This window comes from Eptesicus fuscus, chromosome 25 (assembly GCF_027574615.1).
Source record: "Eptesicus fuscus isolate TK198812 chromosome 25, DD_ASM_mEF_20220401, whole genome shotgun sequence".
NCBI lineage: Eukaryota > Metazoa > Chordata > Mammalia > Chiroptera > Vespertilionidae > Eptesicus > Eptesicus fuscus.
Genome location: NC_072497.1, coordinates 11,075,108 through 11,102,603, shown reverse-complemented (window position 1 = coordinate 11,102,603; position 27,496 = coordinate 11,075,108). Strand labels below are relative to the sequence as shown.

The window sequence follows — 27,496 nt, the reverse complement described above, 5'->3', positions numbered from 1 at the left end:
CGAACCACACGGGTCAGCCGTGATGACGTGATCGAATGGGGCGGGCGGGGTGGGGGGATGTGTGGGGGGGGGGGGCGGCGCTGGCCGGGAACTGCTGTGCGGACGCTGAAAGACCCTTTGTTGGCGGGAGCAGGTCCGCTGCCCCGGGACCGTGACGCGCTTCTCGCAGGAATAACATGGTGTGTTGTGAGCCCGCTCCGGCGATAAGCTCCTTACGAGGGGCGCCGTCTGCAGCCCTTTGCGCACAAAGGCCTCTCTGTCTGCGATTTCCTAGAAGTCGAGAAGCTAAAGCTCACATCCTGCACAATGCCCACTCAGACGCACAGACGGGCCCCTCTTCGCGGCCTCACCCCGCTGCCCCGCGGCCGACGCAGAAACCCCCCGTCTGTGTCCAGTTAGGGCATCCCTGGTCCCAAGTACTCTTTCTTTTTTCTCCCTCCCTCCCTCCCTTTCATTCTTCTTTTCTTTCAAACATCTTTTTCTTATTGATTTATTTTTAAAAAATTTGATGTCAGAGAGGAAAGGAGAGGAAGAGAGATAGAAACATCCATGATGAGAGAGAATCATGGATCGGCTGCCTCCTGTACGCCCCACACCGGGGATGGAGGCCACAACCCAGGCATGTGCCCTTGGCTGGAATCGAACCCGGGACCCTTCAGTCCACAGGCTGACACTCTATCCACTGAACCAAACCAGTTAGGGCTCTTTCTTTTTTTTATATATACACTATTGAACCGGTGCACGAAATTCGTGCACATTAAAAGGGGATTAATTAAAATATTTTAATATTGCTATTTGCCCTTCCTCTATAATAGAAGTGTCAAGAGATAAAAGAAAATTAGTAAAATGTGTATGAAAATCTTCCTCCTGTCAGAGTCTGGGGCACGCCATGGGAACCAGAGTCAAGTCCCTGCCCACCCACGTGCGCCTCGAAATCGCTCGAGACCCAGACCTAGCCGGCCCCACCCCTGTCAAGCCCTGCTGGGGTCCCTGCCGACTGCTCATTAAGGCTCGTTACGGGAACTTGGCCTCCCCTGTGGGTGCAGCCATCATGTTACGGTGTGACGGTCAATTTGCATATCCACTCTTTATTAGATCAGAGGATATCTTTATTGATTTCGGAAAGGAAGGGAGATGGAGCGAGAGATAGAAACATGGATGATGAGAGAGAATCACTGATCGGCTGCCTCCTGCACGCCCCACACTGGGGATCAAGCCTGCAACCGAGGCCTGTGCCCTGACCTGAATGGAACCTGGGACCCTTTAGTCCGCAGGCCGACGCTCCATCCACCGAGTCAAACCAGCCAGGGCTTAATATTTTTTTCCATTCCCTAATCCATTCATTAAAAATGAGTCACAGGCAAGCGGAGGGGAATTAAGTCCCGCCTCCAGGAGGGAAGGTTATCCAAAAAATGTGTGCGTGTTAAAGGGGCCACAGTCGTTAATAAACACTTTGTAACTACTTCTGGTTGTTAATCCTCACCCGATTATATTTTTTCCTTTTTTTTTTTTTTAAAGAGAGAGACGGGAGGGAGGGAGGGAAGGAGGGAGGGAGAATCATTGATATGGGAGAGACACATCAATTGGTTGCCTCCTGCACATGCCCTGATTGGGTCAGGGATTGAACTTGCCACCCAGGTAGATGCCCTTGACCGGGAACCGAACCCAAGACCCTGTGGTGCGTGGACTGGCGCTCTAACCACTGAACCACACCAGCCAGGGTGCACTACTTTTTCTTTTTCTTTTTTTTTTAATTGAAATTTGTTGATAAGCAAATCTCAAGTTATGGTTCATGGTGACAAACAAAAGCTGAGGTCTGAGGAAGACTGATAACCCGGCACAGAAACAAGCCATCTGTGAAACCCACCGCAGGGACAAAGGCGATTGAAAATGCCGCTTGCGTTCTTCCAGCTTCCAAGTGTTTGTCACGCCCACCCCGGGCCGCGTGCTATTTGTCTGCGTGGTCGCATCGACGAGGGGCCCCTCCCCGGCCCTTACCGGGGATTGACTGCTGGCCGGCGCTTGCGGTCACGGGCTCCTATCGGGCTCCACAACCCACTGCCCTTAACGCGGCGTAGAGGAGGGGGGCGGGGGAGACACCATGTCAAGCATTAGCCTGCCAATATAGTTATGATGCCCGGCCAGTGTGGCTCAGTGGTTGAGCCTCAACCTAGGAACCAGGAGGTCACGGTTTGATTCCCGGTCAGGGCACGTGCCCGGGTTGTGGGCTCGATCCCCTGTAGGGGGCGTGCAGGAGGCAGCCCATCCATGATTCTCTCTCATCACTGATGTTTCTCTCCCTCTCCCTCTCCCTTCCTCTCTGACATCAATAGATATTAAAACAAAACACACAAATAAAACTCTTCTGTCTTCTCCACGACCCAGGACCAAAGCCTGGCATGGGTCAGGGGGCTAAAGATGACGCTGAGTGACCGAAAGATCACCTCCGCCTCCAGGGAAAACGTCACCGGGTCACAGGAAATGCTGTCAGAGCACGAAGGGCTTAGGACATGAGCAACCAGACTTCACCAGAGCGGCCGTAAACAGCATGGATCCTCCGACTCCGCCGCCAAGAGCCTGGCTCTGGGTTTGGGCCTGGAAATTCGCTCTGTAACCAACATCTTGAGTGACTCTCTCTTTTTTAAAAATTTATTTCAGAGAGAGGAAGGGAGAGAGGCAGAGAGAGAGAGAGAGAGATATCCATGATGAGAGAGAATCATGGATCCGCTGCCTCCTGCATGCCCCACACTGGGGATCCAGCCCGCAACCAGGGCATGTGCCCCGACTGGGAATCGAACCGTGACCTCCTGTCCTAGGTCGATGCTCAACCACTGAGCCAGGCCAGCCGGGCAGGATGGGGCTTTCTAACTGGTTGCTGGCACTCACGCTGGGTCTCAGCTCTTGATCAACTCAGGACCCTGGCTCTCCTGGTGTCTGTCTCGCCGCATGGGCGATGTAACAGCACGGCAACAACGAGAAAGAAAGACAAGAAGTCAAAGGCTATTTTTTCCATTGATTTCAGAGAGAGTGGAAGGGAGTGAAGGGGGAAGGAGGGCGCGCTCGAGAGGAACATCGATGTGAGAGGCAGGCCTGTCCCCTAGGATCAAAGCAGGAAGGTGATTCGCAGAGGGCGGGGGCAGCCGACATCGGGGCAGGACACACGCGGCGGTATGAGCCTCACCCACAATGAGACACGTGAAGGTTACAGCTACTCCACTAAGGGAGGGGAAACGCACAAGTATTTCATGCTGAGAACGGCACGAAATACCCCACCCGCTTTCCTTGCTGCAAAAATCCATGACACAGCCCGGCCAGTGTGGCTCAGTGGTTGAGCACTGACCTACGAACCAGGAGGTCAGGGTTCGAATCCCAGTCAAGGGCACAGGCCCGGGTTGCAGGCTCGGTTCCCGGTGGGGGGGCGTGCAGGAGGCAGCTGATGGATGATTCTCTTTCATCACTGCTGTTTCTATGTCTCTCTCCTTCCCCCTTTCTCTCTGAAATCAATAAAATATTTTTTAAAAAATCCAAAAAAAAAACCCCCACACACAAAAAAGCCCCCCACAAAAATCCATGACAACAGGGATCCCTAAATCTGGCGAGGTGTCGCCCGTGTCGGGTACACACGGAGATGAGGTGGCTCGCCGAAATCCCGTCTGGGATTGAAAATGGGTCTCTCGTAACCACAAACTACACGAAGACGGCTTCCCGTGTGCTTGAACACGTGCACGTCCCCAGAAGGAAGAGAGAGAGGGACGAGGACACACAAGTCCGGCGGGAGGACGAGTCCGGGCATTAATACGTCCCTTCACGCAAGCGCTTTGGGAAATGAACTCCGGGGAAGCGCGAACCGTTTACGTCAGAGAGTGTGTTTCTTTTCCTTGGACAAAAGGCCCGGCGATTTCCCCTGCTGCTCACGGCTATCAGGAGTTTATCAGCCTCAACACAACCCAACCTACATCATTCTTTCCACGCTGACTAACAGCGGGTCCCGTGATCGCAGGCCAGGGGCGTGCATCTGCCAATAAAAACAGAGCGAAGTCAAAGTGGACGCATGTTCCCTAGAACGATGAGGGAGAAAACGTCTCCATGGAGACATCCTTCAAACACAGGCATCTCGGGCCCGGCCGGCGTGGCTCAGGGGCTGAGCGTCGACCTAGGAACCAGGAGGTCACGGTTCGATTCCCGGTCAGGGCACATGCCCGGGTTGTGGGTTCCATCCCCAGTGGGTGGCGGGCAGGAGGCAGCTGATCCATGATTCTCTCTCATCATTGATGTTTCTCTCTCTCTCTCTCTCTCTCTCTCTTCCCCTTCCTCACTGAAATCAATAACAATATCCTATCATAGTGGTCGGCAAACTCATTAGTCAACAGAGCCAATTATCAACAGTACGATTGAAATTTCTTTTGAGAGCTGAAAACCAACTTCTGCACATGGGCCACGAAGTTTCAATCGCGCTGTACGAGCGCGCCCGCACGTGGTATTTTGTGGAAGAGCCACACTCAAGGGGCCAAAGAGCCGCATGTGACTCACGAGCCGCGGTTTGCTGACCAATGTCCCATCTAATAAAGAGGGAATATGCTAATTGACCCTCACGCTGTTGCACAGATGGCGGTGCCCACAGCCAATAAGGAGGGAATATGCTAATTGACTGCCATGCCCTCCAAGATGGTGGCGCCCACAGCCAATAAGGAGGGGATATGCTAATTGACTGCCATGCCCTCAAAAATGGCGGCACCCAATCCCCTCAGCCCCGCCAGGGCGCCTGCCTCCGGAGTTCCCCAGTCCCCTCAGCCCCCCAGCCACCCCAGGGCCGCCAGAGGCTCAGGTAACCAGGGCCGGCCGAGGCTTGTGCTGCCGGCAGTGGCAGCAGAGGTGTGATGGGGGTGACGCTTTCCCCTGGTCTCCGGGTCACCTCCCGCCCCTGAGGGCTCCTGGACTGTGAGCGGGGGCAGGCTGGGCTGAGGGACCCACCCCCTCCAGTGCATGAATTTTCATGCACCGGGCCTCTAGTATTAAAATTAAAAAAAAAATCCTGCACCTCTGGCTCAAGATCACTCAGAACCTGCCTACCACTTACCCTGAAAGGAACAACGATATTGCAGACTGACAGATCCAAATAGCTATCCAAACAGCCCAGGCTGAAAAGCCATGCAAAGCCCCATGCTCTTGGCTTTTTAAAACATCATTACTCATTGTATGAATTCAAAACAGGGACGTGTGTAGACGGTGTGGGTCAGCATGACCAGAAGAGAAAAGCCAGGTCTCGGGAGGGACGGGGAGAGGGGGAACACCCCACACGGTTGCAATCACATCTGTGGAACCAGCGAGAGGTGATGGGACACGTGTTCTGGATAATCATGACGGGATCAGTGAGGGCTACGCAAACCATCTTTCCTGTGGGCCCCAGATGACACCTATTTATTGCCTGAGGAATCGGGACAAGAAGTATAGAAGGCATGTTTTCTTGGTTCTAGAAAAAAAGGTAACAGAAGGGAATTCAAATGGGAAAAAAAAAAAAAGAAGGCAAAAATGTAGCAATAGCCCATCAGATGTGGCTCAGTGGTTGAGCATTGACCTATGAACCAGGAGGTCACGGTTCGATTCCCGGTCAGGGCGCTCGATCCCGAGGTGGCCGATCCACGATTCTCTCTCCCCTTCCCTTCCTCCCTGAAACCAACAGGAAATATTAAAAAAGAAAAGCGTGTGATAACTTAATGCCAACACCTTAACGAGGTCCTCACCACCAATTTCCTGCCATCGCGTCAGAACAGATGGCGACATTCACAGGCTGGTTCGGCTCAGTGGACAGAGCGCCGGCCTGCGCACGGAAGGGTCCCGGGTTCGATGCCCAGTAAACGGCACATGCCCGGGTTGCGGGCTCGGTCCCCAGCAGGGGGGCGTGCAGGAGGCGGCCGATCCATGATGCTCTCTCCTCATGGATCTCTCTCTCTCTCTCTCTCTCTCTTCCTCTCAGAAATCAATAAAAATACCTAAAAACAAAACAACAACAAGACCCAGACGGGATTGGGCTCTTACCTCGTAGGACCAGACGCACTGCACGCCCGCGAACCGCCGCACGCAGCGGCCCACCTCCACGTCCTCGTGGGTCGTGTACATCTCCCGCAGGCACTTGCCGATGTGGGGGACCATCCTGCGCAGCACCTCGCGGCTCAGGATCACGCCGGGCCCCCCCATGCAGAAGTTCTCGCCGGGCTCCAGGGCCAGCTTGCCCATCTCCTCCGTGGTACCCAGGCCCGTCTGGCCCAGGAACAGGGGCTCGCTGCTGTTGAGGCTGCGCAGGAAGCTCTCCAGCCGGTCCCCCTTGATGTACACGTCGTCGTCCGCCCGCATGAACCACTCGTACTGGTCCAGGTAGTGGTCGTGCATGTACTTGAGCATCATGAAGGACTTCTTCTGCGGCGGGTACGAGTCGTCCACGCCCCGCAGCGGCACGACGGGGATCGGGAGGGACGTGTCGGAGCCCTCGCTCGAGAAGAACTCCACTTTCCCGGGGATCGTCTTGGACCACGTCCTGGAACGGAAGAGCAGAGGGGACGTGAGAGGGCGGCGTGGGCACGGCACCGCGTCGGCCCAAGCCCGGGTGTCGGCGGCGGCCGTGTGTGTGTGTGTCAGAGGGAATCTGATAAGCAGCCACTTGGGCAGCTGGCTTCCCCTCGGCGGAGACTGCCGGGTCCCCGTTCATTCTCAGAAGAATCCCAACAACAACAACAACAAAAAGGAACGATGGAGCGTCGAAGCGGGTCCAGGACGGCGGAGAACCCGCTTGCCAGGCCTCCGAGGGCAGAATGTTCCGGCGAATTTGCCGACGCTGGCAACTCCCTCGCTACAAACTCCTCCGCTCTACAAAATAAAAAAGCAATCAGCCCGGCCGGCCGGCGTGGCTCAGGGGTTGAGCGTCGACCTAGGAACCAGGAGGTCACGGTTCGATTCTCGGTCAGGGCACATGCCTGGGTTGTGGGCTCCCTCCCCAGTGGGGGGCGTGCAGGAGGCAGCCGATCCATGATTCTCTCTCGTTGATGTTTCTCTCTCTCTCTCCCCCTCGCCCTTCCTCTCTGAAATTAATAAAAATATATATATTTTAAAAAGGAGCTGAAATAGCCAACTTCTAGGAAAAACATCTCATACTGGATATTTCAATCAGTGAATTTAGCCATAGTAAGATAAAAAAAACACGAAAACAAAAAACACGGTTCCCTCCCAAATGTCCTTCCCAGTATATTTCTATCTCACTTAACTGTTAGATTTGGGTTTATTACGGTGACAGTGACTTGAAGGGTCAAAACAGCACGTATCCCTAATGGGAAGTCTGAGGGGTAGAGGCGACTTCCACCTTTTATTCTGGGTTAGAATTCTGTTTTGTTTTGTTTTTTTAAATATATTTTTATTGATTTCAGAGAGGAAGGGAGAGGGAGAGAGAGAGAGAGAGAGAGAGAGAGAGAGAGAGAGAGAGAGAGAGAAACATCCATGATGAGAGAGAATCATGGATCGGCTGCCTCCTACACGCCCCACACTGGGGATCGAGCCCCCAACCCGAGCATGTGCCCTGACTGCGAATCGAACCGTGACCTCCTGGCTCCTAGGTGGACGCTCAACCACTGAGCCACGTGGGCGGGGCGGTTAGAATTCCGTTGTACTATCCATCTCAGACAACGTCAGGGTCCAAGTCGAACAAGACTTTGAACTTGACAAGTGTTTTCCCTGAAGATACCAGAATCCTTCATAGTGAGACCGAGGGTCAAAGTCTGGCCCACCAGCCAGGCCGGGCGACGTTCACCGACACTGAAGATGCCTAATCCATGACTTGAAGTGACATCATTGTCCAAGAAGAGAAACCAATTAATTTCAAAGGCAGACAATCTAACCTCAAACCACCGCCAAAGCCTCCGTGCCGTTGTATGGTTAACTCCACCCAGTTCTCTTCTCCTTTTTAGGGAAAAAACGCGTGGCCCTTTTCTCGTCTTAAATGACTGGTGGTTGGAGGCAAATCTCTTAATGTGAAGTTTTTAAAATGTTGTTTTTTAAAAATATATTTTTTATTGATTTCAGAGAGGAAGGGAGAGGGAGGGAGAGAGAGAAACATCCATGATGATAGAGAATCATGGATCGGCTGCCTCCTGCATGCCCCCTACTGGGGATCAAGCCTGCAACCCGGGCATGTGTCCTGATTGGAAATCGAACTATGACCTTCTGGTTCCTAGGTCGACGCTCAAACACTGAGCCATGCAGGCTGGGCTAAACTGATTTTGTAGAGAGAGGAAATGAGACAGGACAGAGACAGAGACAGAGAGAGAGAGAGAGAGAGAGAGAGAGAGGGAAGCATTGATGTGAGAGAGAATCATGGATCAGCTGCCTCCTGCACACCCCCTACTGGGATTGAGCCTGCAACCCTGGGCCTGTGCCCTGACCGGGAATCGAACCAGTAACCTTTTGGTGCATGGGACAATGCTCAACCACTGAGCCACCCCGGCCAGGGCGATCGGAAGTTTTTGTAAAGCCTCCAATCTCTAGAAATGATGATCTTTCCACTCAGGGTGCCTGTGCTTTAAACAGCTCCACCACGTCAGCGGGCTCTGAGCATACTGGTACACGGGGACTCACCGTCCTGGGGGGAGAGGGGACGTGGATGGATGATGTGAAAGAGACGAAGGAAAAGCTGCTGTGCCAGGAACAGGTCAGCTCCCCAAGCAAACGTCCACTCGGCCATGGGCACGTGGTGGTGACCGGGACAGAGAGCTCTCACTTAATGGAAACCACAGAACACTGGCGAAGGCCCCTGCCAGCCGGCTCGGCTTTCCACCGCCTGATAACCGGCTCTTGCTCGAGCCCAGATAAGACAGCTGAAACGTGAGCGTGCCAAGCGGGCTTCCGCCCGACGGGGCCTTGCCAGCGACGGAAATCACGGCCGGGCAGTCCAGCCGGCCCGCGCCAGCCCCGCCGCGGGACCCTCTGCGGAGCGGGCATCTCCTGGGTCTCCGTTTCTATGTCGTGTCGCTTTAAGAACGACGATGTCAGCCGAAACCGGTGTGGCTCAGTGGATAGAGCGTCGGCCTGCGGACTGAAGGGTCCCGGGTTCGATTCCGGTCAAAGGCATGTACCTCGGTGGCAGGCTCCGTCGCTGGCCCTGGTCCGGGCTCATGTGGGAGGCAAGCAATTGATATGTCTCTCTCACATCGATGTTACTCTCTTGTGTCTCTACCCTTTGCTTCCACTCGCTCTAAGAATCAATGGAAAAATACCCTCGTGTGAGGATTAAAAAATAATTTTTTTTTAAAGTTTACAAAGCAGACCGTGGTATATAGACTTGTGGTGTGGGATTATTATTATTATTCTTAACTCTACCTTCAAGTGCTTACTGTTTTGTTTTTGTTTTTTTGTTATTAATCCTCATCAGAGGATATTTTTTTCCATTGACTTTTAGAGCAAGTGGAAGGGAGTGGGCAGTGAAAGAGACAGAGAGAGAGAGAGAGAGAGAGAGAGAGAAACATCGACGAGAGAGAGAGACATTGATTGGCTGTCTCCCACACATAACCTGACCAGGGCTGGGGATCGAACCTGCAACCCAGGTACGTGCCCTTGACCAGGAATCAAACCCGTGACCCTCTGGTCTGGGGGCTGATGCTCTAACCGCTGAGCCACACCGGCCAGCCCGATTCTGGCTGTTTTTGGATGAAGGATCAGAAAGGACTTATTTCACTTTCTCTTTTTTTGCGTTCTCAACATTTGCTCAATTTTCTGCAACGACGGCTAGGTGCTTTTAGAGTCAGAAAAACCCCCCACTGCATTTGGGGGAAAGCGTTCAGCCCTAAAGAGCATCCAAAAAACACTAAACAGATCAGACAACAGGAACTTTTACTGGTGCAGTAAAAACAGGTTCCACTCCACCCGACGGACAAAAACTCAAAGACAGACAGACGGAGATGGAGCACACTCTCTCACAACCTTCTACACTTTAAGTTTTGCTGCTTAGGATGGGTAAAAAGGGGGGATTGTCTGTGAGTTCCCCCAGATCACTACGACACATGCTGTCTGAGGGTCACAAGTGCTAAGTTTGAAGGGACTCAGAGGATCAAGTCATCTCAGAATTTCGAGTCAAGGAAGGGAGGGAGAATAGGGTTTTACCCTGAGAACGGATAGATCCCAGGAGTTACATGTATACTACAGCCCGGCTGGTGTGGCTCAGTGGTTGAGCATTGACCTATGAACCAGGAGGTCATGGTTTGATTCCCTGTCAAGGCACAGGCCTGGGTTTCGGGCTCGATCCCCAGCAGGGGGCGTGCAGGAGGCAGCCGATCCGTGATTCTCTCTCCTCATTGATGTCTCTCTCTCTCTCTGTCCCTCTCCCTTCCTCTCTGAAATCAGTAAAAATGTATTTAAAAAAAAAGAAAAAAGGACCAAGGTTTAAGAATGATGACTCCAGGCTTTGCCGGAAACCGAGGGAACAGGCTCAGGCAGATGTCAGGAGCGTGATTCAGGCCGTTACCTGGGCCTGACGCATGCGGGGAGCGGCCCAGCCGGCCGGGGTGCCTAGCGGCTTAGCGGCAGGCGCCTGCTTCCACGTCTGTGGTTTCCGGATGTGCGGTTTCCTCTTTTAAAATCGTTAACTGTCTCATTGTGCAAGGACCTTACGCCTGAGCAATCTCACATTCTTTTTGAAAGTAGGTAAAAAGGTGGGGAGATTAAAAAAAAAAAAAAGACAAATCAAATTACAGTCACCTTTTTCTTTCTTTCTTTCTTTTTTTTTTTTGCTTTAACAAAGCTACTGGCAGGTGGATTACAGGTTTCCCACCTGGACAATGGCCCGGGCTCGGGCCCAGGAGCGGTCTCAGGCTATCAGGAGCTAAGGGCAGCCTGCCCCGCGGCAGGGACCACAGATCCGCCCTCTCTGAAGGGCAGAATGAAAACGTGGAGACTGAGCACAAGGGGGGGTGGGAAGGGGGAGGATTCTGATCCCACCACATGGTCCCCAAGTTCAAGTGCTGGAGAGCTATCTTACTGATCCCAGAAAAGGATAAACGTGCAAGGAGTTTTTAAACGTGTTTTTAAGATTGAGTTTTATTAAAAAAAAAAACATTTTTTTTATTGATTTCAGAGAGGAATGGAGAGGAGAGAGAGAGAGAGAAACACCAATGATGAGAGAGAATCATGGATCGGCTGCCTCCTGCACACCCCGACTGGGGATGGAGCCTGCAACCCGGGCATGTGCCCTTGACCGGAATCAAACCTGGGACACTTTAGTCCGCAGGCTGATGCTCTATCCACTGAGCCTGGCTAGGGCTAAAATTTATTTTTACAGAGGAAGGGAGAGGGAGAGGGCGAGAGAAACATCAATGATAAGAGAGAATCATGGATCGGCTGCCTCCTGCATGCCCCACACTGGGGATGGAGCCCACAGCCTGGGCCTGTGCCCTTGACCGGGAATCGAACCTGTGACCTCCTGGTTCCTAGGTCGATGCTCAACCACGGAGCCCCGCCGGCCGGGCTCATCACTGTTCCTTGTTCCCCCAATTCCATCCGGGACCAGAAGGCAGAAACGATGCTGACAGCAGGCGCAGCGCTGAGTACGCACATTAACACACGGGGTCCCCGTTACACATGCGGCCCCCCCGCCCCCGCCACGTCCCCCCCGAGGATCACCCCCACGTCGAGATGTTCCGGTAACCGAGGAAAATCCAACTCCAGTGACCAGACAGGCGTGCTCAGCCCTACCTTTCCGGGCGGGATTAACGGACTGACTGAAACAAGAGTGACCCCGGCCAAGCGCCAGGGAGCCCGGAGCCAACATGCCACCTGTGCCCAGCAGTCTTGCAGTTGCCGACGATTTAACACGCTCACGGCTGCACTGGCCCTGGCTGCACAGCGGGCTGGGCGTGCACTGAGAGGTCACGGGTTCGATCCCCGGTCAGGGCACGTGCCCGGGCTGCGGGCCCATCCCCGGCAGGGAGAGTGCAGGAGGCGGCCGAGCCATGGTGCTCTGGCATCATTGTGCTTCTATCCCTCTCCCCGTCTCTCCCTTCTTCTCAGAAACCTACATACAGAGAAACGAAGGAAAAGAAAAAGGGCAGGAGCCTGGAACAGGCCTTTCCTGATCTCTTTTTTAAAAAATATTTTTTATTGGTTTCAGAGAGGAAGGCACAGATGCACCGAAAGTGCCAAGTCCAATTCGGAGAGCGCGAGCGTGGCTCTAAAGTGTCTCCGACGAACAAGGAAGGGCGCCCTCACCCAGGGCGGGGAGGGACACTGGGACCAGGCCCCCGAGGGGGTGACACCTGGCAGTGAGATTCCGGTATCCAGAGCTGGCTGGCTGGCGTTTCTCAAACTTGCTTCCCGCAACTCCCTGCAGACCGATGCTAACTCCCTGCAGGCCGATGCTAATCTCTCCCGGAGCCCCGTGTCACCCCCGGGGCAATGAAGGGAAACCATCCCCCTCTATCTTCTGGGAAAGGAAAGAGAGAACGAGGCCTGGCCGGTGTGGCTCCGTAGATAGAGCGCCGGCCTGTGGGCCGAGGGTCCCGGGTTCGATGCCGGTCCAGGGCACGTGTCTCGGTGGCAGGCTCGATCCCCAGTCCTGGTCGGGGCGCGTGGGCAGGAGGCAACCCATCGATGTGTGTCGCTCTCACATCGATGTTTCTCTCCGTCGCTCCCTCTCCCTTCCACTCTCTCTAAAAATTAATGGAAATCAGGGGAGGATTAACAACAACAACAAAAAAAACACACACAAAAATAGTTCCTCGTCTTCAGCTCAGGGCAGCTAAGAACCAAGACCAATAAAAGGTATTGGGTTAGCCCGGCTGGCGTGGCTCAGTGGTTGAACATCAACCTAGGAACCAGGAGGTCACAGCTCGATTCCCGGTCAGGGCACAGGCCCGGGTTGCGGGCTCGATCCCCAGTGTGGAGCGTGCAGGAGGCAGCTGATCCCTGATTCTCTCATCATCGATGTTTCTATGTCTCTCTCTCTCCCTTCCTCTTTAAAATCAATAAAAACTAATTAAAAAAAAAGAAAAGAAAAAAGAGGTGGTTGATTAGCTCAGTGCTCTAACCCTAAACATGGACCAAAAAGTTAAGAATGTATGCTTCTAATCAACCCATTAATTTTTTTTTTCAAATCTCTAAATGGCATCACAACTCCCCCAGCGAGAACAGGTGAAGGGTGGCCAGGAAGTGGCGGGGCCAGACGGGTAACAAAGGGGCCCTTGTCCACCGGAAATTGAAGTGTTATTCAACGTCCAGGCCCCTCCTCGGTGGGACTGGCTGAGGACTGGCGGGAACAGCCAGGGGACCCAACAGCAAGTTCCAGAAACAGACCCAGGAACGCGGCGGACGGGGGAGACGGCCTTCCATCTGGTAGGGAAACCGGGGCCATGACAATCTACCGGTCGGGGAAAACGGGAGGTTGGGGTGTTCCTACTGTACCCCTTTAATGATCAGGACCAAAAAGTTACTTTTAAAACTCCCTCCTGGATAATAACTCTCTGAGCCTGGGGTGGGGGTTTAAAAAAAAATGGAGCTGCGCCCTGACCCGTGTGGCTCAGTGGACAGAGCGTCGGCCTGCGGACGGAAGGGTCCCGGGTTCGATTCCGGTCAAGGGCATGTACCTTGGTTGCGGGCACATCCCCAGGAGGGGGTGTGCAGGAGGCGGCTGATGGATGTTTCTCTCTCATCACTGACGTTTCTGACTCTCTATCCTCTCCCTTCCTCTCTGTTAAAAAAAAATCAATAAAGTATATTAAAAAAAAAAAAAAAAATGAACGACATGAAGATGTCATTTTTTTTCTTATTGGTTAATCCTCACCTGGGAAAGTCTTCCATTGATTTTTAGAGAGAGTGGAAGGGGAGACAGAGACAGAGACATCGCTGTGAGAGAGACACATCGATTGGCTGCCTCCTGCACGCGCCCCGACCAGGGACGGGGAACCTGTCACCCGGGTAGGTGCCCTTGACTGGAATCGAACCTGGGACCCTTCCGTCCACAGGCCAATGCTCTACCCACTGAGCCACACTGGCTAGGCCTGAAGATGTCACTTCTGTATATCAAACAACATAATTTTTTTTTTTTTTAAAGGGGAAGAATCTGAATTGCAACTAGCAAAGGAAGACGCAAGGAACCCAGGCGTACTGATGACCTGTCTCTAACCAGCGTGACACGTCACCACGGGGGATTCCCGGGACCACTTGGAAGTGAGATGACCTGGAAAACAAACGCTTTGTCGAGGAGTCAAAACAACTGTCCAGTTCATTTGTACGTCTTCCAGCTCCCCAGAGCCTTCAAGGAAGCTTAGCTCAAGACCGGTTCGGAGCCCCAAACAATACCATCACTTTAGATGCAAACCTCCTTTCAATTTAAAAAAAATATATATTTTATTCATTTTTTACAGAGAGGAAGGGAGAGGGATAGAGAGTTAGAAACATCGATGAGAGAGAAACATCGATCAGCCGCCTCCTGCACACTCCCTACTGGGGATGTGCCCGCAACCAATGTACATGCCCTTTGACCGGAATCGAACCTGGGACCCTTCAGTCCGCAGGCCGATGCTCTATCCACTGAGCCACACCGGTTAGGGCCCTCCTCTCAATTGTTAAACAATTCCGTTACGTGGATGACACGAAGGGTACACCCACCCGTGTGTCTGAGAGCTCTCTCAACTCCTCGTGTGCAAAACCAGCTCTCTGCTGACGCACCTCCTTCCCCTAAACCGACCCCCCTCAGGCCTTCCCCACCTCCATCAGTGACTCAACCGCCCACCCTGCCTTTCAAGGCAGAATCCTAGAGACGCGCTAATTCATGGCTCACTGGTCGTGTACGTCTCGGGCCCAGGGACCGCCCGCTTCTCCCCACCGCCCCACGCTAGCCCCAGACGCCCGCAACCCCACCCGGACCCCCTCCTAACATCTCCATGCTTCCTACAACCGACCGTCCACACAGCAGGCAGAATTTACTGCTCAGAACAGAATGCAACCGCCTCCCTTTCCTGCCTAAACTGAGGCCTTGCTAATTCACTCAGAATAAAACTCCAGGAGACAACCCGACCCGTGTGGCTCAGGGGTTGAGCGTCGACCTATGAACGAGGAGATCTCGGTTTGATTCCCGGTCAGGGCGCATGCCAAGGTTGCGGGCTCGATCCCCAGTGGGGGACGTGCAGGAGGCAGCCGATCGAAGATTCCTTCTCATCACTGATGCTTCTCTCTCTCTCCCCCCCTCTCTGAAATCAATAAAAATATATTAAAAAATAAAAAAAAAAGAGCCCTAACCGGTTTGGCTCAGTGGATAGAGCATCTGCCTGCAGACTGAAGGGTCCTGGTTCAATTCCGGTCAAGGGCATGTACCTTGGTTGCGGGCACATCCCCAGTAGGGGGTGTGAAGGAGGCGGCTGATGGATGTTTCTCTCTCATCGATGTTTCTAACTCTCTATCCCTTTCCTTTCCTCTCTGTAAAAAAAATCAATAAAATATATTAAAAAAATAAACATAAATAAAAAAAAGAAACCAAAAACATTGGAGTGTTTTCTGAGGCAAAGAGAGAATTGGAATGAATTTGCCTTTTAGGAGAGATGTAAACTGACCACACCCTATGCCAAACTGGAGTCCCACCTTGTGCTGGAAGATTCCAGCTGACTTTTTATTTATATTGATTTCAGAGAGGAAGGGAGAGAGAAACATCAATGATGAGAGAGAATCAATCATTGGTTGCCTCCTGCACGTCCCCTACTGTGGGGGGATCGACCCCGAAACCCGGGCATGTGCCCTTGGCCGGAATCGAACCTGGGACCCTTGAGTCCGCAGGCCGACGCTCTATCCACTAATCAAACCAGCGAGGGCCCAGCTGACTTTTACACAGAGCTGTGCACAAACTCTTTCTAATCTAAGAGCTGAGCGTGGACTTCTGGCTCAGGCTGCAGAGCGCGGCAAAGTCGTAATCATAAAGTTACACCCCACAGCCTCCATCCCCCTTCAGGCCTGCCTCCCCGGTTCCTCCAGGCTAAAATGGTCCCGTGCCATCTCTTGCAGCCAGTCTAAACACAGGGTGGACAGCTGAGAAGCCCAGGCCCTGAACAGGGCGGGGCAGGTCCTTTCTCAGGCTCCAAGTAACTGTAACTTCTTGAGATCAAAGAGATAAATGAAAAGGTATGCGGGAGAGCGGATGAATGACTGGATAAGATACACTGCTTCCCCTCCCTAAGGGCTCTTTCCTTTATCAGAAAGGCAGGGCTGTCCACCCAGAAGGAAGACAGGATACAATGTGTCTGGATAAGGTTTTTTTTCTTTATCGGAAAGGCAGTTGTCACAGAGAAGCAAGGGGGTAGGGAGGTCAATTGTGTTTCCACTTTCCCCTAAGTGCCTGAAGGGGGGAAAAAAAAGGGGGGGGGGGGGGAGAAATGGTACCTCTGAAAAAAGATGAGAGAGGAGATTCTGGAAAGAGGCCACACAAGGTCAAGCTTGGGCTTTGGGACAAAAATCACCTCCAAGCGTAAAACATTAGGTTCGGCCTGAGTTCCACTTTCTGAATCCTGCGGGTATACCAGAACGCCGACTGGATTTTGCATCCACAAAAATGTGTATGTTTGGTGTGTGTGTGTGTGTGTGTGTGTGTGTGTGTTGGGGGGGGGGGGCGGTTAAGGAGTCACACCACCTACTATTTGAACTTACCCGAAGGTGTACCGTCCCAGGACTTGTCACCGAGTGGCAGTCATGTGGGTGTACTTTCAAAACCACAACGAGAGCCATTTACAAAGCTCACCCTCCTTTTCCGGTGTGGGTAGTGCTCGGCCCAGAAAGCACAATTTTCGTACAATTCTGGGTAATTATTCACTCTAGATCGGGGGGGGGGGGGGGGGGAGGGGACACACCTTGATCTCCAGGTTCCCCAAATTGGGACTTTGGTCTACATTTGCACTTAGGGGCATTCTGAGCGGTTCAGTCGCTCAGGGCCCTTCTGGGCAGAGAACCTCAGCTCTGGATTTAGACGCGATCCTAAAGGGAACACTCACACGAATCAAGGCAATGAAAGGGCAAACGGAACCAGGAGGTCACGGTTCCATTCCCGGTCAGGGCACGTGCTCCATCCCCCGTGCGGGGCGTGCAGGAGGCAGCCGATCCATGATTCTCTCTCCTCACTGATGGACGGATGTTTCTCTCTCTCTCTCTCTCCCCCTCTCCCTTCCTCTTTGAAATCAATAAAAATATATTAAAAATAAATAAATAAAAGAAAGAACCAACCAGCTTGGCCTTGCTCAGCGCTGTGTGCTCCAAAAGTTCCTTCCAGGAGGCCCTCCCAGCCGGGTTTGCGCCTCGGCATATCTGTACTTCACACGTGTTAAGTTTTCTGTTACGATTCCACGCCCCTCGTCTACCTCAAATTCACCCCAGCACCCATCTGCCATTCCCAAACCATCTCCCTCCTACAGACGACTTTGCCTAATCCCTTCGCTAATCCCTGGACATGATTCCAGCCACTTTTCTGACTCATCTGGCCAACTAGGGCCCAGCCGCCACGGGGATCCCATCGCTGAACCGGGCTGGTGAGGAGCAAATCCCCCGCGGGGCCAGGAACCGCTTTCCCCAAAGGCGCGCTTTCCATCCACGGCACAGACGGGCGGGCTCCGTGGGCAGGGGGCACCCCCCTTTCACCACCAGCAGCGCCGCCAAAGTGAAATGTACACGCAGGCCAAGGACGCGGGTCTAACCAGGTTCATTTCCCTGGGCTGGGCCAGGGCAACCGGGCGCCTTTCAGACCATCCGCTAACCGCCACCGCTGTCACCCCAAGAGCTGTTCTAACGACCTTACGAGGGAGATGCCTTCAGTCAGGACCATCTAAACTAAAGCCAGGTCGGAACGTGGAAAGCGCAAGCGCCTTTGCGCAGCCAGGCCGGTGTGGCTCAGGGGTTGACCGTCCTCCTAGGAACCAGGAGGTCAGGGTTCGATTCCTGGTCAAGGGCACATGCCTGGGTTGCGGTCTCGAACCCCAATAGGGGGTGTACAGGAGGCAGGCGATCCATGAATCTCTCTGATCACTGACATTTCTCTCTCTCCTTCCTTCCTCTCAGAAGTCAATAAAATGTACTAAACATTTTTTTTTTTATTTTAAATAAAGTGCCTTGCACAGTCTGGGTGAGGGCCACACCCAGAGGGACACCGCGGTCCCTCTGATCCCCAAGCCCCTGCATCTTGGGTGATGAGCTCCACGTCCAGCCTCTGACCTCTGACGCCCAAAGCCTGGCATCCCCCCGCCTCCGCCCCAGGGGCGCCCCGGGAGCCTGGGTCCTGAGAACCAGGCAAAGGCATGAGCCGTGGGAGTGTCTGCGGGGCCGCCCGCCAGGATGCCGGCTGCCGGAGGAGGGAGGGCTCACCTGTAGACGGCCACGGCGCGGGTCTGCAGGTATTTCTGGGCGGTCATGACTCCCACGAAGAGAAAGTTCCGGTCGCGCGGGCCGCCCTCGGGAGCCGAGCCGTGGGGCCAAGGCTGCGCCCCGCGCGCATCGCTCCGCGCCCCGCCGACCTGCGAACCCGCCGCCGCCTGCCCGGCCCGGCAGCCCTCGGGGCTGGCGCGGCGCCGCGGGCCCGCTCGCTTCAGCTCGGAGGCGCGGGGCAGGACGAGGCGCGAGGCCAGCACGAAGCCCAGCACCAGCCCGAGCAGCACGCTGAGCCAGGCGCGCCGGCCCCGCGCGGCCATGTCCGCGCCGCTCTCCGCCCGCCGGCTCCGCGCGCGCTCAGCTCGCCGCCCCCGCCCGCGGAGGCCAGCCCGTCCTAGAGCCGCCAGGCCCGGCCCGGGCAGCGCCGCCGCCGCCGGGGGCCCGCCGCGCCCATCGCGGCCCCCGAGCCGCCCGCAGGCCCCGCGCTGCCGCTTTGTTCCGCGCGCGCCCCGCCGCGGCCTGCGCCTTTAAGGCGGGACCATGCCCGGCGCGCGCCGGCGGCGGCGGCTGGGGCGCAAAGCGGCGGCGGGGGCGGGGGCCGCGGGGGCGGCTCCTCCCGCTCGCTCGCGGGGGCGCAGGGCCAGCTCGACGGCGACCGCAGTGGCCGCCGAGTCCGGGTCCCCGGTCCTGCCCGTCCGCGTGCGCCCCGGCCGGCTCGGCTGCGATTGCGCTGCGCCCGTGCCCGTCCTCGTCGTGGCCGGCGCCGCCGCTGCAGCCGCACATCCTCCGGCTCAGCTCGCCATTGCAACAGGAGCCCCTCACGTCACGCACGGCGCGTTAAGAAGCGGTGGGGAGGCGAGGCGTCGTGGCCCCGCTCGGGATCCGTCCGCGCCCGCCGATTGGTGCAAAAGTGAATGGGGGGCGGTGCACGTGGCTAAAGTTTAACCAGAAAAAAAAAAAAAAGCAAAAAAAAGCAAAGCCCTCCCGGCGCGCGCGCACTGCCCCACCCGCGCGGGGTGCATCGGGGTCGCCTGGCGGCGGGGGGCGCACGGCCTGACAGGCGCGGGAGGGGACCCCGGACCGGCGCCCGAGTGGCCCGTTAGGCAACCCCGCCTCCCCGGCCCCGCTTCCCCAGGCGGCGCCCCTGCTGCCCGCTGCGTGGCCAACGTGCGGAGGGGGGCTTCTCGGTTCCCAAACTGTCCCCGATCAGCGGGTGCGCCCCGGCCGAGACTGTCCTCGGATCAACCCGCCGTCCACGCCCTGCGCTCCAGCCGGGCGGACCTGGCCGCCCCTTCCCCGCGTCGTCCCGGTTCACACTGTCCCTTTGTTCCCGCCAGTTCTGCGGGCGGGACGGGCACGTATAGAATCAACAGCTCCGGGAGGCGTTCGCGACGTGCGCGCTGGGGGAGTGAACCGTGAATTCAGTTGCCTTGTTCCCTGTCACTCGTTCTCGATGCTTAAAATAAAAAAATAAAAATAAAAATTTAAAAAGCGCGAATGTTTCATGTCCAAGCCCCTAACAGTAGTAGCATTTAATGGATGAGGAATAAATGGTAGGGGATGTTCCTACTTGGGTGTGAAGTCTGAACCCCGCTTCCCCCGCCCACCCCCATATTCTCTGTGGGCAGATAGTCCGCAGGTACCCTAACCTGAGTCTTCGTTAACTTTTTTAAAAATATACTTTTTATTGATTTCAAAGAGGAAGGGCGAGGGAGAGAGAGAGAAACATCAATGATGAGAGAGAGTCATGAATTGACTGCCTCCTGCACGCCCCACATTGGGGATGTGCCCTTGACCTGAATCTAACTCAGAACCTCAGGCCGATGCGCTATCCACTGAGCCACACCTGCCAGGGCCTTTGTCAACATTTTAATGTGGTCCCTCCACAAAAAGATAGGTTTTGGAGTTTCAATTGTATACATTTCTAACTTTAAAAAACAAGAAACGAACAACAGCCACGGCCACAGAAGCTGAGAAAGTTCCCATACAAGGAATGTTTGTCTGAGAGTGAAAGACGGGGCGGGGCAAAAGTAGGGTTCCAGGTGTGAGTACGTGAAACACGCGTTTACTCTCGCGTTATTATTTATCCGTGCATTCTTTCCCCGACGAACAACTGTCCACCTACTTTCGCCTTCCCTGTAGCCGTCGAGTGACTTAGTGGCCAACATATTGGGGGTTTTCCCGTGAAACGTTTGGAGAGCCGAGTATGTTCCTGGGCCCGACATCTGATCAGGTGAACCCAGGGCTCCGAGACAGAAGGTGAGCGTGCCCGGGGGGCATCCTTGGATCTTTCCTCATTGTTAAAACGACTAGCTGGCCCAGCCGGCGTGGCTCACCGGTTGAGCATCGACCTAGGAACCAGGAGGTCACGGTTCGATTCCCAGTCAGGGCACATGCCCGGGTTGCAGGCTCCATCCCCAGTAGGGGGTGTGCAGGAGGCAGCTGATCCATGATTCTCTCTCATCGTGGATGTTTCTCTCTCTCTCTCTCTCTCTCCCTCTCCCTCCCCTTCCTCCCTGAAATCAATAAAAATGTATTAGAAAAATAATAACACTATGATCTGATGAACCAGCACCAACCACTGAGCAACACCGGCCAGACGTATTACACAGTTGGAAGCGCTGGGTGGTGGAGGATTTGCCATTTCTGCAATTGAATGGCATCGCCCCTGTTTGTCCTTTGGGTATGAGACTTATGTCAAAAATAGTGCCACCCCCCCCCGCCCCGCCTTCCCACAGACACCCCCCACACACACACCGAGGCGACCCACATCTAAAATGACTCATTATGCAGTGAATGCACGATGCAGGGCTCTGGCCGTGGTTGTGGGGAAAACACAGAACACACCGCTGCAAATGACCGGCTCAAACACCGCCCTAATGGGGTTTTTAGTAAGACCCTAAGCGGCAGTACCCTCCCCCCCCAATTCACCATGATTTTCCCATCAAGCACGCATCGGACAAGGCACGGATGTTCCATTTGGTGACCTTTGGGGTGGTTTCAATAGTCTAACCCGCTTTCAACTCCGTATTTCTTCTTCTAGACCCGTGGTCGGCAAACTGCGGCTCTCGAACCACATGCAGCTCTTTGGCCCCTTGAGTGTGGCTCTCCCACAAAATACCACGGCCTGGGCCAGTCTATTTTGAAGAAGTGGCGTTAGAAGAAGTTTAAGTTTAAAAAATTTGGCTCTCCAAATAAATTTCAATCGTTGCACTGTTGATATTTGGCTCTGTTGACTAATGAGTTTGCCGACCACTGTATCTAGACTAGCACCCAAGGAAAAGCACAGAGCCCGGCCAGTGTGGCTCAGTGGTTTGAGCATTGACCTCTGAACCAGGAGGTCAAGGGCACGTGCCAGGGTTGTGGGCTCGATCCCCAGTAGGGGGCGTGCAGGAGGCAGGTCTTTTGGATGTTTCTCTCTCATCAACGTTTCTCTCTTGCTCCCTCTCCCTTCCTCTCTCTAAAATCAATACACACGTTTTCTAAAAAATGAAAAAGGCGTGTCCTTATTCATAATCAGGTGGACGAGTAGGGGAAGCCCCAAGCAGCAGTTATTCAATGACGAGGACTCCTCCAGGCACACACCCTGCCCAAGAGGGGTGCTGGGCTGGGTCCGGGGCACAGAGCCTGGGTTCCGTCTCCCGTCCGCGCTTAGGAAGTCCCCTCTGGGCCAGCTGCGTCCCCACGCAGAGCCGTTTCCTCATCTGTAACCGGGCGTTTCCACTCCATCACGTTCAAAGTTCCTCCTCCGCGCGTTCTAGGCTGAGGTTGAGCAACGCGTTAAAAACCACATCCTACACCCTCCTTTCTGTTTTCTTTTTCTAAATATTTTTTTAAAAATTGATGTCAGAGAGGAAGGGAGAGGAAAAGAGAGAGAGAGGAATATCCATGATGAGAGAGAACCATGGATCGGCTGCCTCCTGCACGCCCCACCCTGGGGATCAAGCCCACAACCCGGGCATGTGCCCTGACCGGGAATCGAGCCATGACCTCCTGGTTCCTAGGTCGACGCTCCACCACGGAGCCCCACCAGCCAGGCATCTATGACATGTACTTAACATGGATCTCCACCCACATGACTGAACATTCTCTCACCAAGTACAGTCTGTTCCAGCACATGCTCCGTTTCTCTCTGGGGCTAGCGCATGGAGCGCCCGTGACAGGTATAACCTTTCATAGAACATGCAGCAATTTCTTGGAAATTCTCAGTAAATACCCCAATTGTTTGCTGGCAGCCGGCCGGGAACAGACTGACAGAGTTCCCTGTCAGGGCTTCTTTGAAGACGATGCTTCGGGGCTCCCCCCTCAAATGTGGGAGGGGGAGGGGGAACAGCATCAACCACTGAACCACACAGGCCAGGCAGAGGTGATGAACTTCCGACCTGAGCCTGAAGGGGGCGCCAGCTGCTTCCACAGGCCACAGGGATGAAGGCCCGGGCCCAGGGTCTTCCCAGACAGTGCCTGGAGCCTCCTCTGTCTAGACCAGGGGTTCCCACTGTGGAGAACACGCCCCACGGGGGGGCGGGCAGTTTGATGTTTAAGGGGGGCGACTCGAGAGTGCGTTATTCACAGTGAATGTTTTGCATGTCTTACGGTTCGGGGGGGCCTCGTGGACAGCCTATACATATATACGGTGGCATATTGATGCATCTCAGTTCTCTATAATATGTTTTGAAACTTCATTTGCTATTTTTTCATAGCCTTTCATATTATTATTATTATTATTATTTTTAACAATTTCATAGTGATTTCTTCCTCAGTCCGTCCACTGTCCTTTCGTCCTTTCGTTTTTCTCTCTCATGGATGCCATGTTCTTTGGCAGCTGGTTTAGACCAAGTTCATGGCCTCTGAGGCTTCCTCCATGTGAATGGGAGTTCCCTTTTTTAATAAGAAGAATTCTATGTCACCGAGGGGGGCATCAGGATGTTAGAGATGCTTAGGTGGGCCGTGGCCAGAACAAGGCTGGGGACCACTGGCCGAGGCGGTCCTGGCCCCGGCTCAGGCCGGCCCTGGGTGGGCAGCCGCGAGGGGAGGCCGGCCGGGCCTGCCCCCCTCAGCCCTGGGCCCTGTGGAGGCTGCATTGCAAAACGGCACTACTTTCTCCTGACTTCCCCTGGGGCGCCCAGAGCGTTTATTTACAGAAGTAAGATCGCCTTGTTCTCATTATGGGGAAACACACCCGGTGCAAAGTGGACCCTTTTAAGCATTTAACGGAAAGGAGCGCCGTTTCACGTCATCGATTCCCAGGGTGCGAATTTCCGGTGTCGCGGGATCCTCCTCACCATCTGTCCCCAGGAGTCCCAGACGAAAGCTCCGGACGGTGCGATTCCCCGGTCAGGGCACAGGCCTGCGTTTCTGGCTCCATCCCCAGGAGGGAGTGTGCAGGAGGCAGCTGCTCGCTAGCGACATCAACTTCTCTATCTCCCTCTCCCTTCCTCTCTGAAGTCAACAAAAAGAAGAAGATGAAAAAGAAGAAGAGGAAGAAGAGGAGAAAGGAGAAGGAGGAGAAGGTGTCCGCCCCTGGTCAATTCAACCAGCCTCCACCTTTGCCCGGCGAGATGCGCAGGGCAGAAAGAGCGGAAGGAGCCCTGGCCGGTTGCTCAGTGGTTAGAGCACCGGCCCCAGGGAATGAAGGGTCTCGGGTTCGATTCCTGGGCAAGGGCACCTACCGCGGTTGTGGTTTGATCCCCAGCCCTGGCCAGGGCACGTGTGGTAGGCAACCCATCGATGTGTCTCTCACGTTGATGTTTCTTTCTCTCTCTCCCTCTCTCCCCTCCATCTTCCCTTCCTTCCAATCAATAGGAAAAATATTCTCTGGTGAGGATTGAAAATAAAAGAATATAATTTAAAAAATATATATATTTCATGATTGATTTCAGGGAGAAAGAGAGAGAGACAGAGAGAGAGAGAGAGAGGAACATGAATGATGAGAGAGGATCCTTGACCGGCTGCCTCCTGCACGCGGTGCCCGGAGTCTGGGAACCCACGAGGGTCCTTGGTGGACGGTGGGGACTCTCCGCCTCAATCCGCCTTTTCAGGCTGCCTGCCAGGGGCGCCCGGTCCCGGAGCCGGAGCCGCATTTTAAAAACCGACCCGGTTCAGTCTTTAAAACAAAACAAAACAAAACAAAAAAAACGAAACAAACACCCACCCACTGAGGAGCAAGGACAGATTCCCAGGCTTGGGAGCCAGCGAGCGCCTGGGCCGCGTTGCCCCGGTAACGACACACACGTCTTTGGGGCTGGCTGCTCCTTTTGGGGCCTTTGTTTCCCCTGAGCACCACGGGGGTGGGAGAAGGTCAAGGTCATTTCCGGCTGCACATTCTGGGAGGCCTCTCCCTCCCCCCCCCCCGCCCCGCCCCTTCTCTCTTGGTGATGAGTTCCCCGGCCAGCATCACAGCGGGAGAAGAAGGCATGTGCGTGGGGGGGTCCCAGGGCCTGTTGCCTGGGAACCATTCATCCCAGGGTCAATGAAGACGGCTGCTGACCGCCCGGCCGGGCTCTGTTTATAGAGGGCCATTCAGACCCCCTCACCGTGAGCTCTGGTCCAGGGTCCCCTGTCCCGGAGATTTCCATCTGTCCATCTACCCATCCACCTACCCACCCATCCACCCACCCGTTCCTGGGCAGTCAGAGTAGCTGATGGAGAGCAGGGCAGACCCCAGGCCAGGAAGCAAGGGCAGACGGAAGTCCCGTGCCCGCTCCAAGCTCACCGCTCCACAGAGGAGGCCGTGTGTTGCTTTCTTCCGGCCTCTTGTGAGGGCTTGGTTGCTGTGGGAACCCGTGACTCGAGTCTCCATTCATCCATCAGGCACAGACGCATAGAACAGCCCGGCCGGCGTGGCTCCATGGTCGAGCGTGGACCTAGGAACCAGGAGGTCACGGTTCGATTCCCGGTCAGGGCACATGCCGGGGTTGCGGGCTTGATCCCCAGTAGGGGACGTGCAGGAGGCAGCCGATCCATGGTTCTCTCTCATCAATGATGTTTCTCTCTCTCTCCCTCTCCCTTCCTCTCGGAAAACAATAAAAAAAAAAAATAAAAAAATAGAAACAGAGCAAGCTCAGCTAGTGGCCATGCCCGCTTTTAGCCACCCGCCTGCCCCGGCAGCGTGGGTATCCGTGTTGACATACGTCCACACAACACGCAGCCACAAGCGGATCGTACTTGGGACTACTCAGCAAAGTAAACTCACCAAGCCCACAAGCTCTCTCGGATGCCAGGAGGCCTGGGGCATTCATTTCCCCCCATCGTGTCCCAGCTGGGCCAGGCAGGAGGGTGGGGGCGCCCCCTGGCTGCGGGTGAGGGAACTGCTCCTGATAATCTAGTGAAATTGGTGCTGGGGGGGGGGAGAGTTCCTAGGAATGGGGGTGCAGAGACCAGCATCAGCGCCCCTCCTCCCCTGGACTCCAGGGAGGGAGAGAAACTTGTATTTTTTTAAAAATATATTTTTATTGATTTCAGAGGGGAAGGGAGAGAGGGGGAGAGAGAAACATCAATGATGAGAATCATGGATCGGCTGCCTCCTTGCACGCACCCCGCACTGGGGATGGAGCCTGCAACCAGGGCTTGTGCCCTGACTGGGAATCCAACCGTGACCTCCTGGTTCATAGGTCAATGTTCAACCACTGAGCCACACCGGCTGGGAATACAACTTCTTTGTATACAAGGTAAGTGAGCTATTTGTCTCTCACTTGTCCGAAGGATCTTTTTCTTTCTCTCTCCTCCCCCCCCCCCCTCCCGCCGCTGACTCTCCATTTTTTGACCTGGAGATCATTTTCCCACGTATGTTCCTGACTTTTAGAGTCAGGTGCATTCGCCTTGTCCTGTGTGGCTTCTAACTTTCGGGATGAAGTTCTTCCCGAAGCTGGCTCTTGGAGGCCATTCCTCAGGGCAGCTTGGCCCTGGTGGGGTCAGGGTCACAGTCAGGGTCAGGGTCAGGGTCAGGCTCAGGACCCGGAGGGAGCCAGTAGGAAAGACAGGCTGGAATTGGGTTGTGGGGGCCCCGTGGGCATAGCAGTCTGGCCGCAGGTGATGTGGGGAGCAGATTCGGGGCGGGGAAAGGATAGGATCCAATGCATTGGGGGGTTTACTGGGCCACGGTTGGGGTTCTGGGGGGAGGGGAGGGGTTCCCACGGAGGGGCCCTGCTGAGGAGCCAGGGTGGGAGAGCTGGCAGGACGCACAGACCCTCAGCCACCCTGGCCAGTAAACGGAAGCGGGGAGACGGACAGATTGGCTGTTTCTGCGGGCCCTCTCCCCCCAAACTCCTATGGGGGCAGCCGGCGTGGGGGCCGAACCATTTCGCCCCAGGGGAGGGAGTGGGTCCCGGTGGGTGGACCCCGGGCTGCTATTCTAAGAGCTCTCCAGAGACGACCAAGCCTTCATTCTTTTTTATTTTTTAATATATATCTTTATTGACCTCAGAGAGGTAGGGAGAGGGAGAGAGAAACATCCATGATGAGAGAGTCATGGATCTGCCGCCTCCTGCACGCCCCCTCCTGGGGATCCAGCCCGCAACCCGGGCATGTGCCCTTGACTGGAATCGAACCCGGGACCCTCGGTCTGCAGGCCGCCGCTCTATCCACTGAACCACAGCAGCCAGGGGAGTCTGTTTATTTCCAGATAAAAGGAGTTCCCCTGGGCCCGCCCCCCCCGCCCCCCACATCTCTAGTTTGATTTTCATAATTAAACTCTGGAAAAAAGGCTAACCACCTGGACAGGGAGTGCGATGGGCCAACTGTCCACGCTCCCGCCCCGGGTCTCAGCAGCCTCGGGCGGTGACCTGGGAAACCACGCGCATCCATCCCTGTGCGCGCCCATCCACGCCCCTGACCGCGTCCCGTCCCCTCCCCTGCGGGGCCTGGTGTGTGTGGTCCACGTGTATGGAGCAGACACGTCATTTGCCGTAAACCCCATAGGATGCGATTTCTCAACCAGAGGCCTGACAAGCCCGCGATCTGCCCGAGCCGGGGTGCCGGCAGGAGAGGAAGGGACCGGCAAAGGCTGAGCCGGCTGGGCCAGCTCCTGGCTCTCCCTGGGAGGGGTGGGGGCCGCGTGAAGAAACGTATTCATCCCCCAGATTGGGCCCTAGTGTCACTCCCCCCGAGGGTCCTGCTCGGAGTTTCTCACACG

General features: G+C 55.0%; 1 protein-coding gene across 1 annotated transcript in view; it reads right to left on the bottom strand.

The window, feature by feature from the left end:
* The window catches only part of CHSY1 (chondroitin sulfate synthase 1), a 29,393-nt gene extending 10,628 nt beyond the window's left edge, over positions 1-18,765 (bottom strand). Inside the window, exons 1-2 of the mRNA XM_028135770.2 lie at positions 18,364-18,765; positions 6,037-6,532 (exon numbers count right to left, since the gene is read on the bottom strand). Of these exons, the coding sequence (XP_027991571.2) occupies positions 6,037-6,532; positions 18,364-18,686 (819 nt within the window). The 5' untranslated portion in view covers positions 18,687-18,765. The remainder of the gene's footprint in view (positions 1-6,036; positions 6,533-18,363) is intronic.
* Between the last annotated feature and the right edge of the window lie 8,731 nt (positions 18,766-27,496).